Here is a 21,508-nt window from a genome sequence, read left to right as displayed (position 1 = left end):
TCACATAGTCTATGTACCCTCACCAGTGACCACCTTGGCAGCGCCGCTCTTCAGCACTATACACATTATATCACATAGTCTATGTACCCTCACCAGTGACCACCTTGGCAGCACCGCTCTTCAGCACTATACACATTATATCACATAGTCTATGTACCCTCACCAGTGACCACCTTGGCAGCGCCGCTCTTCAGCACTATACACATTATATCACATAGTCTATGTACCCTCACCAGTGACCACCTTGACAGCGCCGCTCTTCAGCACTATACACATTATATCACATAGTCTATGTACCCTCACCAGTGACCACCTTGGCAGCACCGCTCTTCAGCACTATACACATTATATCACATAGTCTATGTACCCTGACCAGTGACCACCTTGGCAGCGCCGCTCTTCAGCACTATACACATTATATCACATAGTCTATGTACCCTCAACAGTGACCACCTTGGCAGCCCCGCTCTTCAGCACTATACACATTATATCACATAGTCTATGTACCCTCACCAGTGACCACCTTGGCAGCGCCGCTCTTCAGCACTATACACATTATATCACATAGTCTATGTACCCTCACCGGTGACCACCTTGGCAGCACCGCTCTTCAGCACTATACACATTATATCACATAGTCTATGTACCCTCACCGGTGACCACCTTGGCAGCGCCGCTCTTCAGCACTATACACATTATATCACATAGTCTATGTACCCTCACCAGTGACCACCTTGGCAGCGCCGCTCTTCAGCACTATACACATTATATCACATAGTCTATGTACCCTCACCAGTGACCACCTTGGCAGCGCCGCTCTTCAGCACTATACACATTATATCACATAGTCTATGTACCCTCACCAGTGACCACCTTGGCAGCACTATACACATTATATCACATAGTCTATGTACCCTCACCAGTGACCACCTTGGCAGCACTATACACATTATATCACATAGTCTATGTACCCTCACCAGTGACCACCTTGGCAGCACTATACACATTATATCACATAGTCTATGTACCCTCACCAGTGACCACCTTGGCAGCACCGCTCTTCAGCACTATACACATATCACATAGTCTATGTACCCTCACCAGTGACCACCTTGGCAGCACTGCTCTTCAGCACTATACACATTATATCATAGTCTATGTACCCTCACCAGTGATCACCTTGGCAGCACCGCTCTTCAGCACTATGCACATTATATCACATAGTCTATGTACCCTCACCAGTGACCACCTTGGCAGCACCGCTCTTCAGCACTATACACATTATATCACATAGTCTATGTACCCTCACCAGTGACCACCTTGGCAGTGCCGCTCTTCAGCACTATACACATTATATCACATAGTCTATGTACCCTCACCAGTGACCACCTTGGCAGCGCCGCTCTTCAGCACTATACACATTATATCACATAGTCTATGTACCCTCAACAGTGACCACCTTGGCAGCCCCGCTCTTCAGCACTATACACATTATATCACATAGTCTATGTACCCTCACCGGTGACCACCTTGGCAGCGCCGCTCTTCAGCACTATACACATTATATCACATAGTCTATGTACCCTCACCAGTGACCACCTTGGCAGCGCCGCTCTTCAGCACTATACACATTATATCACATAGTCTATGTACCCTCACCGGTGACCACCTTGGCAGCGCCGCTCTTCAGCACTATACACATTATATCACATAGTCTATGTACCCTCACCAGTGACCACCTTGGCAGCGCCGCTCTTCAGCACTATACACATTATATCACATAGTCTATGTACCCTCACCAGTGACCACCTTGGCAGCGCCGCTCTTCAGCACTATACACATTATATCACATAGTCTATGTACCCTCAACAGTGACCACCTTGGCAGCGCCGCTCTTCAGCACTATACACATTATATCACATAGTCTATGTACCCTCACCAGTGACCACCTTGGCAGCGCCGCTCTTCAGCACTATACACATTATATCACATAGTCTATGTACCCTCACCAGTGACCACCTTGGCAGCACTATACACATTATATCACATAGTCTATGTACCCTCACCAGTGACCACCTTGGCAGCACTATACACATTATATCACATAGTCTATGTACCCTCACCAGTGACCACCTTGGCAGCACTATACACATTATATCACATAGTCTATGTACCCTCACCAGTGACCACCTTGGCAGCACCGCTCTTCAGCACTATACACATATCACATAGTCTATGTACCCTCACCAGTGACCACCTTGGCAGCACTGCTCTTCAGCACTATACACATTATATCATAGTCTATGTACCCTCACCAGTGATCACCTTGGCAGCACCGCTCTTCAGCACTATGCACATTATATCACATAGTCTATGTACCCTCACCAGTGACCACCTTGGCAGCACCGCTCTTCAGCACTATACACATTATATCACATAGTCTATGTACCCTCACCAGTGACCACCTTGGCAGTGCCGCTCTTCAGCACTATACACATTATATCACATAGTCTATGTACCCTCACCAGTGACCACCTTGGCAGCGCCGCTCTTCAGCACTATACACATTATATCACATAGTCTATGTACCCTCACCGGTGACCACCTTGGCAGCACCGCTCTTCAGCACTATACACATTATATCACATAGTCTATGTACCCTCACCGGTGACCACCTTGGCAGCGCCGCTCTTCAGCACTATACACATTATATCACATAGTCTATGTACCCTCACCGGTGACCACCTTGGCAGCGCCGCTCTTCAGCACTATACACATTATATCACATAGTCTATGTACCCTCACCAGTGACCACCTTGGCAGCGCCGCTCTTCAGCACTATACACATTATATCACATAGTCTATGTACCCTCACCAGTGACCACCTTGGCAGCGCCGCTCTTCAGCACTATACACATTATATCACATAGTCTATGTACCCTCAACAGTGACCACCTTGGCAGCCCCGCTCTTCAGCACTATACACATTATATCACATAGTCTATGTACCCTCACCAGTGACCACCTTGACAGCGCCGCTCTTCAGCACTATACACATTATATCATATAGTCTATGTACCCTCACCAGTGACCACCTTGGCAGCGCCGCTCTTCAGCACTATACACATTATATCACATAGTCTATGTACCCTCACCAGTGACCACCTTGGCAGCACTATACACATTATATCACATAGTCTATGTACCCTCACCAGTGACCACCTTGGCAGCACTATACACATTATATCACATAGTCTATGTACCCTCACCAGTGACCACCTTGGCAGCACTATACACATTATATCACATAGTCTATGTACCCTCACCAGTGACCACCTTGGCAGCACTATACACATTATATCACATAGTCTATGTACCCTCACCAGTGACCACCTTGGCAGCACTATACACATTATATCACATAGTCTATGTACCCTCACCAGTGACCACCTTGGCAGCACCGCTCTTCAGCACTATACACATATCACATAGTCTATGTACCCTCACCAGTGACCACCTTGGCAGCACTGCTCTTCAGCACTATACACATTATATCATAGTCTATGTACCCTCACCAGTGATCACCTTGGCAGCACCGCTCTTCAGCACTATGCACATTATATCACATAGTCTATGTACCCTCACCAGTGACCACCTTGGCAGCACCGCTCTTCAGCACTATACACATTATATCACATAGTCTATGTACCCTCACCAGTGACCACCTTGGCAGCGCCGCTCTTCAGCACTATACACATTATATCACATAGTCTATGTACCCTCACCAGTGACCACCTTGGCAGCGCCGCTCTTCAGCACTATACACATTATATCACATAGTCTATGTACCCTCACCAGTGACCACCTTGGCAGCGCCGCTCTTCAGCACTATACACATTATATCACATAGTCTATGTACCCTCAACAGTGACCACCTTGGCAGCCCCGCTCTTCAGCACTATACACATTATATCACATAGTCTATGTACCCTCACCGGTGACCACCTTGGCAGCGCCGCTCTTCAGCACTATACACATTATATCACATAGTCTATGTACCCTCACCAGTGACCACCTTGGCAGCGCCGCTCTTCAGCACTATACACATTATATCACATAGTCTATGTACCCTCACCGGTGACCACCTTGGCAGCGCCGCTCTTCAGCACTATACACATTATATCACATAGTCTATGTACCCTCACCAGTGACCACCTTGGCAGCGCCGCTCTTCAGCACTATACACATTATATCACATAGTCTATGTACCCTCACCAGTGACCACCTTGGCAGCGCAACTCTTCAGCACTATACACATTATATCACATAGTCTATGTACCCTCAACAGTGACCACCTTGGCAGCCCCGCTCTTCAGCACTATACACATTATATCACATAGTCTATGTACCCTCACCAGTGACCACCTTGACAGCGCCGCTCTTCAGCACTATACACATTATATCATATAGTCTATGTACCCTCACCAGTGACCACCTTGGCAGCGCCGCTCTTCAGCACTATACACATTATATCACATAGTCTATGTACCCTCACCAGTGACCACCTTGGCAGCACTATACACATTATATCACATAGTCTATGTACCCTCACCAGTGACCACCTTGGCAGCACTATACACATTATATCACATAGTCTATGTACCCTCACCAGTGACCACCTTGGCAGCACTATACACATTATATCACATAGTCTATGTACCCTCACCAGTGACCACCTTGGCAGCACTATACACATTATATCACATAGTCTATGTACCCTCACCAGTGACCACCTTGGCAGCACTATACACATTATATCACATAGTCTATGTACCCTCACCAGTGACCACCTTGGCAGCACCGCTCTTCAGCACTATACACATATCACATAGTCTATGTACCCTCACCAGTGACCACCTTGGCAGCACTGCTCTTCAGCACTATACACATTATATCATAGTCTATGTACCCTCACCAGTGATCACCTTGGCAGCACCGCTCTTCAGCACTATGCACATTATATCACATAGTCTATGTACCCTCACCAGTGACCACCTTGGCAGCACCGCTCTTCAGCACTATACACATTATATCACATAGTCTATGTACCCTCACCAGTGACCACCTTGGCAGCGCCGCTCTTCAGCACTATACACATTATATCACATAGTCTATGTACCCTCACCAGTGACCACCTTGGCAGCGCCGCTCTTCAGCACTATACACATTATATCACATAGTCTATGTACCCTCAACAGTGACCACCTTGGCAGCCCCGCTCTTCAGCACTATACACATTATATCACATAGTCTATGTACCCTCACCGGTGACCACCTTGGCAGCGCCGCTCTTCAGCACTATACACATTATATCACATAGTCTATGTACCCTCACCAGTGACCACCTTGGCAGCGCCGCTCTTCAGCACTATACACATTATATCACATAGTCTATGTACCCTCACCGGTGACCACCTTGGCAGCGCCGCTCTTCAGCACTATACACATTATATCACATAGTCTATGTACCCTCACCAGTGACCACCTTGGCAGCGCCGCTCTTCAGCACTATACACATTATATCACATAGTCTATGTACCCTCACCAGTGACCACCTTGGCAGCGCCGCTCTTCAGCACTATACACATTATATCACATAGTCTATGTACCCTCAACAGTGACCACCTTGGCAGCCCCGCTCTTCAGCACTATACACATTATATCACATAGTCTATGTACCCTCACCAGTGACCACCTTGACAGCGCCGCTCTTCAGCACTATACACATTATATCATATAGTCTATGTACCCTCACCAGTGACCACCTTGGCAGCGCCGCTCTTCAGCACTATACACATTATATCACATAGTCTATGTACCCTCACCAGTGACCACCTTGGCAGCACTATACACATTATATCACATAGTCTATGTACCCTCACCAGTGACCACCTTGGCAGCACTATACACATTATATCACATAGTCTATGTACCCTCACCAGTGACCACCTTGGCAGCACTATACACATTATATCACATAGTCTATGTACCCTCACCAGTGACCACCTTGGCAGCACTATACACATTATATCACATAGTCTATGTACCCTCACCAGTGACCACCTTGGCAGCACTATACACATTATATCACATAGTCTATGTACCCTCACCAGTGACCACCTTGGCAGCACCGCTCTTCAGCACTATACACATATCACATAGTCTATGTACCCTCACCAGTGACCACCTTGGCAGCACTGCTCTTCAGCACTATACACATTATATCATAGTCTATGTACCCTCACCAGTGATCACCTTGGCAGCACCGCTCTTCAGCACTATGCACATTATATCACATAGTCTATGTACCCTCACCAGTGACCACCTTGGCAGCACCGCTCTTCAGCACTATACACATTATATCACATAGTCTATGTACCCTCACCAGTGACCACCTTGGCAGCGCCGCTCTTCAGCACTATACACATTATATCACATAGTCTATGTACCCTCACCAGTGACCACCTTGGCAGCGCCGCTCTTCAGCACTATACACATTATATCACATAGTCTATGTACCCTCACCAGTGACCACCTTGGCAGCGCCGCTCTTCAGCACTATACACATTATATCACATAGTCTATGTACCCTCAACAGTGACCACCTTGGCAGCCCCGCTCTTCAGCACTATACACATTATATCACATAGTCTATGTACCCTCACCGGTGACCACCTTGGCAGCGCCGCTCTTCAGCACTATACACATTATATCACATAGTCTATGTACCCTCACCAGTGACCACCTTGGCAGCGCCGCTCTTCAGCACTATACACATTATATCACATAGTCTATGTACCCTCACCGGTGACCACCTTGGCAGCGCCGCTCTTCAGCACTATACACATTATATCACATAGTCTATGTACCCTCACCAGTGACCACCTTGGCAGCGCCGCTCTTCAGCACTATACACATTATATCACATAGTCTATGTACCCTCACCAGTGACCACCTTGGCAGCGCCGCTCTTCAGCACTATACACATTATATCACATAGTCTATGTACCCTCAACAGTGACCACCTTGGCAGCCCCGCTCTTCAGCACTATACACATTATATCACATAGTCTATGTACCCTCACCAGTGACCACCTTGAAAGCGCCGCTCTTCAGCACTATACACATTATATCATATAGTCTATGTACCCTCACCAGTGACCACCTTGGCAGCGCCGCTCTTCAGGACTATACACATTATATCACATAGTCTATGTACCTTCACCAGTGACCACTTGGCAGCACTATACACATTATATCACATAGTCTATGTACCCTCACCAGTGACCACCTTGGCAGCACTATACACATTATATCACATAGTCTATGTACCCTCACCAGTGACCACCTTGGCAGCACTATACACATTATATCACATAGTCTATGTACCCTCACCAGTGACCACCTTGGCAGCACTATACACATTATATCACATAGTCTATGTACCCTCACCAGTGACCACCTTGGCAGCACTATACACATTATATCACATAGTCTATGTACCCTCACCAGTGACCACCTTGGCAGCACCGCTCTTCAGCACTATACACATATCACATAGTCTATGTACCCTCACCAGTGACCACCTTGGCAGCACTGCTCTTCAGCACTATACACATTATATCATAGTCTATGTACCCTCACCAGTGATCACCTTGGCAGCACCGCTCTTCAGCACTATGCACATTATATCACATAGTCTATGTACCCTCACCAGTGACCACCTTGGCAGCACCGCTCTTCAGCACTATACACATTATATCACATAGTCTATGTACCCTCACCAGTGACCACCTTGGCAGCGCCGCTCTTCAGCACTATACACATTATATCACATAGTCTATGTACCCTCACCAGTGACCACCTTGGCAGTGCCGCTCTTCAGCACTATACACATATCACATAGTCTATGTACCCTCACCAGTGACCACCTTGGCAGCGCCGCTCTTCAGCACTATACACATTATATCACATAGTCTATGTACCCTCACCAGTGACCACCTTGGCAGCGCCGCTCTTCAGCACTATACACATTATATCACATAGTCTATGTACCCTCACCAGTGACCACCTTGGCAGCACCGCTCTTCAGCACTATACACATTATATCACATAGTCTATGTACCCTCACCAGTGACCACCTTGGCAGCGCCGCTCTTCAGCACTATACACATTATATCACATAGTCTATGTACCCTCACCAGTGACCACCTTGACAGCGCCGCTCTTCAGCACTATACACATTATATCATATAGTATATGTACCCTCATCAGTGACCACCTTGGCAGCGCCGCTCTTCAGCACTATACACATTATATCACATAGTCTATGTACCCTGACCAGTGACCACCTTGGCAGCGCCGCTCTTCAGCACTATACACATTATATCACATAGTCTATGTACCCTCAACAGTGACCACCTTGGCAGCCCCGCTCTTCAGCACTATACACATTATATCACATAGTCTATGTACCCTCACCAGTGACCACCTTGGCAGCGCCGCTCTTCAGCACTATACACATTATATCACATAGTCTATGTACCCTCACCGGTGACCACCTTGGCAGCACCGCTCTTCAGCACTATACACATTATATCACATAGTCTATGTACCCTCACCGGTGACCACCTTGGCAGCGCCGCTCTTCAGCACTATACACATTATATCACATAGTCTATGTACCCTCACCAGTGACCACCTTGGCAGCGCCGCTCTTCAGCACTATACACATTATATCACATAGTCTATGTACCCTCACCAGTGACCACCTTGGCAGCACCACTCTTCAGCACTATACACATTATATCACATAGTCTATGTACCCTCACCAGTGACCACCTTGGCAGCACTATACACATTATATCACATAGTCTATGTACCCTCACCAGTGACCACCTTGGCAGCACTATACACATTATATCACATAGTCTATGTACCCTCACCAGTGACCTCCTTGGCAGCACTATACACATTATATCACATAGTCTATGTACCCTCACCAGTGACCACCTTGGCAGCACCGCTCTTCAGCACTATACACATATCACATAGTCTATGTACCCTCACCAGTGACCACCTTGGCAGCACTGCTCTTCAGCACTATACACATTATATCATAGTCTATGTACCCTCACCAGTGATCACCTTGGCAGCACCGCTCTTCAGCACTATGCACATTATATCACATAGTCTATGTACCCTCACCAGTGACCACCTTGGCAGCACCGCTCTTCAGCACTATACACATTATATCACATAGTCTATGTACCCTCACCAGTGACCACCTTGGCAGCGCCGCTCTTCAGCACTATACACATTATATCACATAGTCTATGTACCCTCACCAGTGACCACCTTGGCAGCGCCGCTCTTCAGCACTATACACATTATATCACATAGTCTATGTACCCTCACCGGTGACCACCTTGGCAGCGCCGCTCTTCAGCACTATACACATTATATCACATAGTCTATGTACCCTCACCAGTGACCACCTTGGCAGCGCCGCTCTTCAGCACTATACACATTATATCACATAGTCTATGTACCCTCACCAGTGACCACCTTGGCAGCGCCGCTCTTCAGCTCTATACACATTATATCACATAGTCTATGTACCCTCAACAGTGACCACCTTGGCAGCCCCGCTCTTCAGCACTATACACATTATATCACATAGTCTATGTACCCTCACCAGTGACCACCTTGACAGCGCCGCTCTTCAGCACTATACACATTATATCATATAGTCTATGTACCCTCACCAGTGACCACCTTGGCAGCGCCGCTCTTCAGCACTATACACATTATATCACATAGTCTATGTACCCTCACCAGTGACCACCTTGGCAGCACTATACACATTATATCACATAGTCTATGTACCCTCACCAGTGACCACCTTGGCAGCACTATACACATTATATCACATAGTCTATGTACCCTCACCAGTGACCACCTTGGCAGCACTATACACATTATATCACATAGTCTATGTACCCTCACCAGTGACCACCTTGGCAGCACTATACACATTATATCACATAGTCTATGTACCCTCACCAGTGACCACCTTGGCAGCACTATACACATTATATCACATAGTCTATGTACCCTCACCAGTGACCACCTTGGCAGCACCGCTCTTCAGCACTATACACATATCACATAGTCTATGTACCCTCACCAGTGACCACCTTGGCAGCACTGCTCTTCAGCACTATACACATTATATCATAGTCTATGTACCCTCACCAGTGATCACCTTGGCAGCACCGCTCTTCAGCACTATGCACATTATATCACATAGTCTATGTACCCTCACCAGTGACCACCTTGGCAGCACCGCTCTTCAGCACTATACACAATATATCACATAGTCTATGTACCCTCACCAGTGACCACCTTGGCAGCGCCGCTCTTCAGCACTATACACATTATATCACATAGTCTATGTACCCTCACCAGTGACCACCTTGGCAGCGCCGCTCTTCAGCACTATACACATTATATCACATAGTCTATGTACCCTCACCAGTGACCACCTTGGCAGCGCCGCTCTTCAGCACTATACACATTATATCACATAGTCTATGTACCCTCACCAGTGACCACCTTGGCAGCGCCGCTCTTCAGCACTATACACATTATATCACATAGTCTATATACCCTCACCAGTGACCACCTTGGCAGCGCCGCTCTTCAGCACTATACACATTATATCACATAGTCTATGAAGGTCTGTGGGATGGATCTTGTAGTGTTGTTAGGAGACAGCAGCCAGATCACTGAGGCCTTTATTCCCGGCCCATGTAGTGTAGATTTGTGGTGCTGACAATAATTGTCTCTGGTATTATTTATACAGAACACACACAATTATTACCTTGTTTATTAGAGATACCATTAGTTTCTTTATTTCTCCTAAAGAGGCCAAAATAATCTCCCCAAAACAGGCAAAAACATTTTTCATTGAATTGCAAGAAAGTGATAAAAAGTGAATGTTTTTATTTATTTTCTGTAACGACCTCCATGAAATACTTTGTGGTTTGTGCATCACCATAAATCCACCATCCCAAAGTAGCAAACAGCTGGATTCTACCCATAAGTTTCCATAATAAAATCTGTTTTCAAAAATAATAATGTATTTTATCTTCTCTGTGTATGACTGATATACATAAAATGTATCCTATATAACAATGACGTGGTCTGTTATTACTGCAGAGAGTGGTGCCGATATCTAATAGTATAATAATGTATTTATCTTCTCTGTGTATGACTGATATACATAAAATGTATCCCCTATATAACAACGACGTGGTCTGTTATTACTGCAGAGAGTGGTGCTGATATCTAATAGTATAATAATGTATTTATCTTCTCTGTGTATGACTGATATACATAAAATGTATCCTCTATATAACAATGACGTGGTCTGTTATTACTGCAGAGAGTGGTGCTGATATCTAATAGTATAATAATGTATATATCTTCTCTGTATATGACAGATATACATAAAATGTATCCCCTATATAACAACGACGTGGTCTGTTATTACTGCAGAGAGTGGTGCTGATATCTAATAGTATAATAATGTATTTATCTTCTCTGTGTATGACTGATATACATAAAATGTATCCCCTATATAACAATGACGTGGTCTGTTATTACTGCAGAGAGTGGTGCTGATATCTAATAGTATAATAATGTATTTATCATCTCTGTGTATGACTGATATACATAATATGTATCCCCTATATAACAATTAATACAGCACAGTAGCTGGTCCCGAGGCCGTGTCACATGATGTATACAACCGCACATGATCAGAATGGACCAATCATAGAGATCTATGCAGATTGCCAGAATGAACTAAAGAGAGAGTCTGGATAATCAGATCCTCCCAGTCATGTGAGGTAATCACACACATGACTGGAATGGACCAATCATGGAGATCTCTGTAGAAAAACCAGCAAGAGGCATGGATGATTTGTTTCACCTGGTCACATGGTAAACCACAATCACATGACCGGTTACACCAGTAACAATGAGTAAGAGTTGTCATGGTGAAGATATAAAAACACAAGTCTCCGGGCACATTGCATGAGAACAATGTCACGTGATGGAGCTGACCAATCCCAATCATTACATATATATATAATAGCGATTCTAAGTTATAAAGTCACACAATAAGGTATAAATAACACTAATGATATAATAAGATAATGTATTAGTGATCTGTATAGCGGCAGCGTCACTGGGATCCAGGTCACATATATATATATATATTATTATATTTTATTTATAGGGCGCCACAAGTGGTCCGCAGCACCGTAAATACAGTACAGGGTACACAGAACATTACAATACAGTAACCAACTTATAAACAGAGCACAAGTAACAATTAACAACACAATTCTCCATACACAATACGGCTGGGAAGGTGAAGGCTGTCATAGAAGTGCTAGAAAAGAAGCCTGTGAGACAGTGGGGAGGAGGATCCTGCTCCTAGGAGCTTACAATCTAGTATAAATAACACATGATACAGTAAGATAACAGATTAGTGATTATTATTACCCCATATAGTAAAGTTATAATGTTGATAATATTAGTAATAATGTGCGATAGTTTCCACTAGTGAGTCACATGATAGGATCACACCCACACCCCAATTACACTAATAAGGGCAGATATCCATATATATATATATATATATATATATATAAGCAAATTAATATTCATCCAAGGTCCCTATTGGAGACTTATTCTGAAAATATATAGAATATGAAGAGTTTAGATTTAGGCATAATGAGAACCACATGTAAAGTATCACTGTATATTTTGATGCTGGATAGATAGATATATATATATATATATATATATATATATATATATATATATATATATATATTATATATGAGATGTCTCTTCAAATCAAATAGTAAGTACTCTGAAGCGTATTGAATTTTTCCAGTACAATCCTGGATAAGTAATGGCTGTCTTTATGTTGTGTTACTTAATTATGAATTTTAGAATCATGAGTGTTAATAAAGGTTCTGTATTATATGGTTTCAAAAATGAAAGTATACAATATATTTATTTGTATTGTTAAACTATGGAATATATTAGTTTTTTGCTATGGTTCAGGATAATGATATAGTCTCTATAAATCCAATAAGGATATACTTATGAGAATATGTGGAAATAATTTATTCTATACCTTCTTCTATCAATTTTTAAATGATTATAAACTAAATGCTATGAGACAGATTGATGTCTTTATTTTTACATAAGTTATAGGACATGTAATTAATTAAGGTGTGACTAATGATAGAAATTATTAATAATGTTCTTTGGCAACTGATGGAATTTTTTAACGTATAGGTCCATTTTAAGGACAGTATGTTGCCAGTTTCTGTCCGGACTTTTTACAATTCCTAGAATCCGGTATGTATATTCAACCTTCAAAGATTTATATTTATCATGATCAATTATGAGTAATGTCATATGTATACATATTTTATGATGTAATTCTCTAAAATATAAGTCCATTTAAAAGGACATTACTTGGAAACATCTTGTGGATTTAGTTAGTTTTTTGCATTTTGGTATGTATTGACACCAGGAGCAATTCAAATTGTATTAGACCCTATACCATTGTTTTTGTACACCCATTTATTTTTGTTTGTATTTATCTTTAATTGAAGATAAAGTCCTAACAGACAAAACACGTTGGGTTGTGTATTACCAGAAGGGAGAAACCTGCCTATTTGAAAACCTGGTCTTAAGGGGTTAATGGCAGGCTATATATCATCTTCTTCTGTTGAATAATTTAGCAATTGTGTAAGCATTTTAAAAAAAAATTATATGTAAATTTTTTTATTTTAATAAATGTATTGTTCAAAATCTAACAGTGGTCCATTGGGCGTTTTTTGGTGAGTTTCTCTTTTCCAGAAAAAGTTAATTCGGAACTTATAAAAACTACGTCAAGGTTGGTCCAGTCTACTAAAGAAGAAAAAATTGGACTGATTCTTACTCTTCAAAAGGGACTTTATCTGATATCCTACTGTTGGAGGTTCTGATCTGTAGAACGCTTTTTACCCCACGGAAGTGGGTTTCGAACTGTGAAAATACTGAAAATGTATTTAATTATCCATTCAACTGTTAAGATATTTTCGTGTTTTGCGCCCTCATCATATTTTGGTCGATATATATATATATATATATATATATATTATATATAGATTACACATACACTACCGTTCAAAAGTTTGGGGTCACTTAGTGCTTTTCTTTCAAAAATAAGGAAATTTCTGTTTTTTTTCAATGAAGATAACATTACATTAATCAGAAATATACTCTATACATTGTTAATGTGGTAAATGACTATACTAGCTGCAAACTTCTGGTTTTTAAAGGAATATCTACATAGGTGTATAGAGACCCATTTCCAGCACCATCACTCCAGTGTTCTAATGGTACATTGTGTTTGCTAAGCGCGTTAGAAGACTAATGGATGATTAGAAAACCCTTGTGCAATTATGTTAGCACAGCTAAAAACGGGTTTGCTCATTAGAGAAGCTATAAAACTGGCCTTCCTTTGAGCTAGTTAAGTATCTGGTGCATCACATTTGTGGGTTCGATTATACTCTCCAAATGGCCAGAAAAAGAGAACTTTCATGTGAAACTCGACAGTCTATTCTTGTTCTTAGAAATGAAGGCTATTCCATGCGAGAAATTTCCAAGAAACTGAACATTTCCTACAACGGTGTGTACTACTCCCTTCACAAAACAGCACAAACAGGCTCTAACCAGAGTAGAAAGAGAAGTGGGAGGCCCCGGTGCACAACTGTGCAAGAAGACAAGTACATCAGAGTCTCCAGTTTGAGAAATAGACGCCTCACAAGTCCTCAACTGGCAGCTTCATTAAATGGTACCTGCAAAATGCCAGTGTCAACGTCTACAGTGAAGAGGCGACTCCGGGATGCTGGCCTTCTAGGCAGATTGGCAAAGAAAAAGCCATATCTGAGACTGGCCAATAAAAGGAAAAGATTAATATGGGCAAAAGAACACAGACATTGGGCAGAGGAAGATTGGAAAAAAGTGTTATGGACAGACGAATCGAAGTTTGAGGTGTTTGGATCACACAGAACATTTGTGAGATGCAGAACAAGTGACAAGATGCTGGAAGAGTGCCTGACGTCATCTGTCAAGCATGGTGGAGGTAATGAGATGGTCTGGGGCTGCTTTGGTGCTGGTAAAGTGGGAGATTTGTACAAGGTAAAAGGAATTGTGAATAAGGAAGCTATCACTCCATTTTGCAACGCCATGCCATACCCTGTGGACAGCGCTTGATTGCAGCCAATTTCCTCCGCCAACAGGACAATGACCCAAAGCACACCTCCAAATTATGCAATAATTATTTAGGGAAGAAGCAGGCAGCTGGTATTCTGTCTGTAATGGAGTGGCCAGTGCAGTCACCAGATCTCAACCCCATTGACCTGTTGTGGGAGCAGCTTGACCACATGGTACGCAAGAAGTGCCCATTCAAGCCAGTCCAACTTGTGGGAGGTGCTTCAGGAAGCGTGGGGTGATATTTCTTCAGATTACCTCAACAAATTAACAGCTAGAATGCCAAAGGCCTGCAATGCTGTAATTGCTGCAAAAGGAGCATTCTTTGACTAAAGCAAAGTTTGAAGGACAAAATTATTATTTCAAATAAAAATCATTATTTCTAACCTTGCCAATGGCTTGACTATATCTTCTATTCATTTTGCAACTCATTTGATAAATAAAAGTCAGTTTTCATGTAAAACACGAAATTGTCTGGGTGACCCCCAAACTTTTGAACGGTAGTATATATATGAAAATTTGTCCTTCTGTCTTTCTATACAAATCCACAGTTTACAAGCCAAGATCGTAAAATTTGATATAGGAGCGTATTAAAACACGGCAGAGGCAACTATAAAAAAATTTAAATCGAAATTACTGTTAGTTTTTAAATAATTAAAAAACACACATACTCAGGACACCCTTAGCGACCCCCACACTGACACCACCAGCACCCCTGCACTGCCAGCACACATGACTGATGACACCACTGGCACCCCCGCTCTGCCGACACCCTGTATTGAGAACACCCTTGCACTGCCAACACAGTCAACAAACCTGCACTGATGACACCACTATTGATATTAAGCCAGGCTTATTATGAGTCTGAATATGGTAAAAATTGATATCTGCATCCATGAGGAGAGATCCATTTGATTTACAGTCAGGCCCATAAAGATGACAACTATACTGGGATGCAAACACGCAGCTCTGCAGCACAAATTTTTATTTATACTTGCTCATGCATGAGCTTACACAACTAGATGGTGTCAACAGTGGCGACCAAACTTTTTTGTTTATCTCCTTGGTTGCTGGACTGCACTATGGAACGCACAGAGGCTACTTCCGGTTCATTCCTTTGTCAGCCCCTGAAGGGTAAAACCGATTGGATGAATCTTATACACCATGGAGACCCTGAATGCCGGAAACAGCTGCACAAGGAACTGGAAGTAGTTGCTGTGCATTTCATAGTGCGATCCAGCAACCAGGAAGTACACAGTCATCCTGGTATCAGAGCAACAGAAGCTCTTTGCCATGTTTACACTGTACATCCGACAAATTTTGAATGCTTCTGTCACCGAAGTTTGCTTTATACCGTTACAGGTCCTACTTCCTTCAAAGACCTTAGGACTGTGGAAGTTTGTCACACTTTTTGTGAGGCCTGCCTAAGGAGGGGTTTGTTGGAGGATGATGTGCAAACATTCTTAAAATTCCGGGCAACGCCAGGTACTCCAGCTAGTGCGTGCGTGCGTGTATGTATGTATGTATGTATGTATGTATGTATGTATGTATGTATGTATGTATATATATATATATAAAATATCCCCTGGGTATATTCGTATTAGATATTAGACATTTTAATGCATTTACCAAGCCCTATATTAATTATTGTTGGCGAGATATCTCTAGCACTGTACATTCCTCCTCTCTTTATATTAATGACACACATACCAATTATCTGCGGATGGAGAACTTAAACTACTGTGTGACTGGAGTGTTACCAAATCCCTGTTTTGTATCAGCTCAATTAAATACTTTTCTCACGTGTGACATCTGATGTCTAACAAGGCTCGTTTTTCGTGTAAAACATTTCCCACACTCAGAGCATGGAAATGGTTTCTCACCTGTGTGAGTTTTCTGATGTGTAACAAGAGCTGATTTATATCTAAAACATTTCCCACACTCAGAGCATGGAAAAGGTTTCTCACCTGTATGATGTCTCTGATGAGTATCAGCACCTGATTTCTGTGCAAAACATTTCCCACACTCAGAACATGGAAATGGTTTCTCACCTGTGTGATTTCTCTGATGTATAACAAGAGCTGCTTTATATGAAAAACATTTCCCACACTCAGAGCAAGTAAATGGCTTCTCACCAGTGTGTGTCATCTGATGTCTAACACAAAGAGATTTCTGGGTAAAGCATTTCCCACACTCAGAGCATTGAAATGGCTTCTCACCTGTATGAGTTCTCTCATGTGCAACAAGATCAAATTTATATGTAAAACATTTTCCACACTCAGAACATGAAAATGACTTCACACTTGTGTGAGTTCTCTGATGTGTAACAAGATCAGATTTTACTGAAAAACTTTTCCCACACTCAGAACATGGAAATGGTTTCTCAACTGTGTGAGTTTTCTGATGTCTAACAGAAACTGACCGACGTATAGAACTTTTACCAGATTTAGATAACATTCTATTACCTATATGAGCTGTACTGTGTGTAGCAAGATCTGAATTATCAAGAAAACGTTCCTCATCATTAGAGGGACCAGATGACATATCCGCACTGTGAAGTGCTGGATGTATATTTAGGGTAATTGGAGTTTCTCCTGGAGAATCCGGTCTGATGTTCTTATCTTCTATTTTAAAATCTGGTGACACGATGAGATCTCCCTGCGAGGTATTCCTGCTTGTGCGTCCATCTACTGGAAACAAATGTATAAGAATAAACAATTTACATTGAGAGCAAATGTTCTTGGATGTCTCTGCGCTTAAACTCAATATGTATAAGACTGAAATGATTGGCTTCCCACCATCTGGAGTTCACTCACCTCCTTCAATTTTATTATCCATCGACAACCTCACCATCTCTTCTATCTCACAAGTCCACTGTCTTGGAGATATCCTTAACTCCGCCCTCTGCTTCAATTCCCACAATCAGTACCTCTCCCAGTCTTGCCGCTTCCACCTTCAAAATATCTCCAGGATCAGACCCTCTCTCACCCTGGAGGTAACTTATGGTGCTAACACACGGTACGATAAAAATGTACAATATGAACAATATCGTTCATATCGTGCATTTTTTAGTGCCTTCTAACCCCCAAACGACCAGTGATGCACGGGCACGTATGGACAATAACGATATTGTCCATCGGCCGTGCATGCTGTAACCTGGTCGATATCGACCAGGTCACATAGGGACCCACGATCGTTGATCGCGGATTGCTGGCCTGTTGTTGGTGGGTTGGTGGTGTGCTGGATGAACAATAATGATCATTTAGCACACCGGGAAGGTGCAGGACGATCAGCCAGCGATATTGTTATCGCTGACTGATCGTACCGTGTGTACGCACCATAAAACCCTCATCAACTCACTGTTCATCTCTAAACAGGGCTATTGTAACCTCCCTCCTATGTGGCCTCAACACCCATTTCTCTCCACTGAAATCTGTACTCAATGCTTCTGCCTGGCTCATCTTCACCAAACTACAAACTGCCTTTCCTCTACTCAGGTCCTACACTGGCTCCCCATCCCCACGAGAAAACATTCAAACTCCTCCCAATCATCTATAAAGTTGTGATGTGGGAGTATATGGTTTTATAGTGCAGGGAGGAGACACTGGTCAGATCTCTGGGCTGGTAACACACAGTGACATGATGTGAGGGGGAGAGCAGGGGTATAATAGGGGCTGTTGGCTCCTGATGTATGAGAAACACCAGAGAGTGTGGGGAGGAGACTGGTCAGATCTCTCAGCTGGTAACACACAGTGACATGATGTGAGGGGGAGAGCAGGAGTCTAATAGGGGCTGGTGGCTCCGGATGGTTGGGGGGAGAGCATGAGACTTAGAGGCTGATGGCCCCTGACTCCCCCAATGTGCAGATACAATTCCCTCATAAGCTTGTACATCGATGTAGTGACTGAGCAAAGAGAATATGTTATAAGGGTTTATAACTCACCTGTGCTGATATATGTAGGGATTTTTTCCTTCTTACACTGCTGATCACTCCTCACATATGTCTCTTCTTCTCCCTCTATATCTTCTGCCTTTATATCAGTCACATACGTCTCTTCTTCTCCCGCTATATCTTCTACCTTCATATCAGTCACATACGTCTCTTCTTCTCCCTCTATATCTTCTGCCTTTATATCAGTCACATACGTCTCTTCTTCTCCCTCTGTATCTTGTGCCTTCATATCAGTCACATACGTTTCTTCTTCTCCCTCTATATCTTCTGCCTTTATATCAGTCACATACGTCTCTTCTTCACCCTCTATATCTTCTGCCTTTATATCAGTCACATACGTCTCTTCTTCTCCCTCTATATCTTCCGCCTTTATATCAGTCACATACGACTCTTCTTCTCCCTCTATATCTTCTGCCTTCATATCAGCAAGATCTTCATTCTAAATGACCCATATAACAATAATGTCTGATTTAATTGAGACTAAATAGTATAATATCAGTGCATAAGACACACACAGCTTCTCTACAGATCATATAGTGACAGTCCCTTTAGTATATTTGTGAGACCCTAAATCCCACCTACCTGATGCGCCTGTGGGATCCTCTGATTCTCATCTATACAATCCTGTGAATAAAGAGGACGGAAACATCTCTCTGGGGTATTTCTATTACTGGGTCCATCTGTAGGAGACACATAGTGACTGAGTACATTGTATATATGTGATTATCAGGTTATGTGTATATAGAGGCTCCCAAACCTCCTCTCCCCTGTACAATAAATGACAGTCTTCTCTTACCCAGTGATGTGAGGGGCCGGTGATTCTCCATCATCACTTCCTTGTACAGACCCCTGTGTTCCTCTATATACTCCCACTCCTGCATGGAGACATAGACAGCGACATCCAGACACCTTATAGGAACCTGACACACACAATGATACAGTCATCACCCAGACACATCCCCTGGTGCTACTGTATAATGTCCCATTCCCAGCAGTCACCTCTCCAGTCAGCAGCTGAATGATCTTGTTTATGAGTTCCAGGATCTTCTGGTCATTGTGTCTCTCATGCATCAGTGAGTGAGGTGGAGGCACCGTCATGGGGGTCTGGGTCCTGCTCAATCCTCCTGATACACAGGGACGGCTGCTGGGTGTCTTACTCTCACCAGATGACTTCCTCACTACTGTGTAACCCTGTGTATTGGGGAAATATAAATGAGAAGGTCAATTAAACTCCACTTAAATGGGGCTGTTTATTCAGGTGATCACATTGCATAATATTCAAGTAGACTCGTATTTTACAACAAAAAAAAAATCTTATAACAATCTACCATATATATGAAAATGTGGAGTATATAGTATCTCTTGCAGCCCAATAAGTTTTTTGTAAGTGACAGAAAGAGAACAACAATAGCAATGTAATAAATACCAACTCCAGTGAGGACTGTGGGATTAATACTATATCTGAGACCGGCTCCCTGCTACTCGGATATTACTATAGATATAAGTGATGTCACTGTGACAGTCCCAGACCCCCTCACCTCCCCAGTAATGTCCCTGTATTATTACTATAGATATAAGTGATGTCACTGTGACACTCCCAGATCCCCTCACCTCCCCAGTCATGTCCCTGTATTATTACTATAGATATAGGTGATGTGACTATGACACTCCCAGATCCCCTCACCTCCCCAGTCTTGTCCCTGTATTATTACTATAGATATAAGTGATGTCACTGTGACACTCTCAGATCCTCTCACCTCCCCAGTCATGTCCCTGTATTATTACTATAGATATAAGTGATGTCACTGTGACACTCCCAGACCCTCTCACCTCCCCAGTCAGCAGGTAGATGATCTCCAGGGTGAGATTTAGTATCCTCTCAGTCATGTGACTCCTGTCCTTGTCCATCCTCAGTGATCAGTGATTTATACAGGACACGTCTCACCCTCACGTGACTTCTAGTAACAAGGATCTGACTCCTCACTGCACAGAAATCTAGGAATAAATATAAATATTAGAAGCTATTTCTTACCAGTTATCTATGTAGTGAGCACATATTACACAGCGCTTTACAGGGAATATTTAGTCACATCTGTCCCTGCCTTTCCTACATTTCCTACCACATGGACAGCCTACACACACACA

General features: G+C 43.1%; 1 protein-coding gene across 1 annotated transcript in view; it reads right to left on the bottom strand.

The window, feature by feature from the left end:
* Positions 1 to 21,508, bottom strand: part of LOC148502503 (uncharacterized) — an 84,367-nt gene that overhangs the window by 46,320 nt on the left and 16,539 nt on the right. The window contains exons 2-7 of the mRNA XM_088449786.1: positions 21,194 to 21,358; positions 20,363 to 20,554; positions 20,160 to 20,283; positions 19,946 to 20,043; positions 19,355 to 19,802; positions 17,236 to 18,101 (exon numbers count right to left, since the gene is read on the bottom strand). Of these exons, the coding sequence (XP_088305912.1) occupies positions 17,236 to 18,101; positions 19,355 to 19,802; positions 19,946 to 20,043; positions 20,160 to 20,283; positions 20,363 to 20,554; positions 21,194 to 21,271 (1,806 nt within the window). The 5' untranslated portion in view covers positions 21,272 to 21,358. The remainder of the gene's footprint in view (positions 1 to 17,235; positions 18,102 to 19,354; positions 19,803 to 19,945; positions 20,044 to 20,159; positions 20,284 to 20,362; positions 20,555 to 21,193; positions 21,359 to 21,508) is intronic.

The sequence above is a fragment of the Taudactylus pleione genome, unplaced genomic scaffold (assembly GCF_031769625.1).
Source record: "Taudactylus pleione unplaced genomic scaffold, aTauple2 ptg000495l, whole genome shotgun sequence".
Classification (NCBI taxonomy): Eukaryota; Metazoa; Chordata; class Amphibia; order Anura; family Myobatrachidae; genus Taudactylus; species Taudactylus pleione.
The sequence above is the reverse complement of the archived record's forward strand: the minus strand, read 5'-3'. Positions and strand labels throughout refer to the sequence as shown.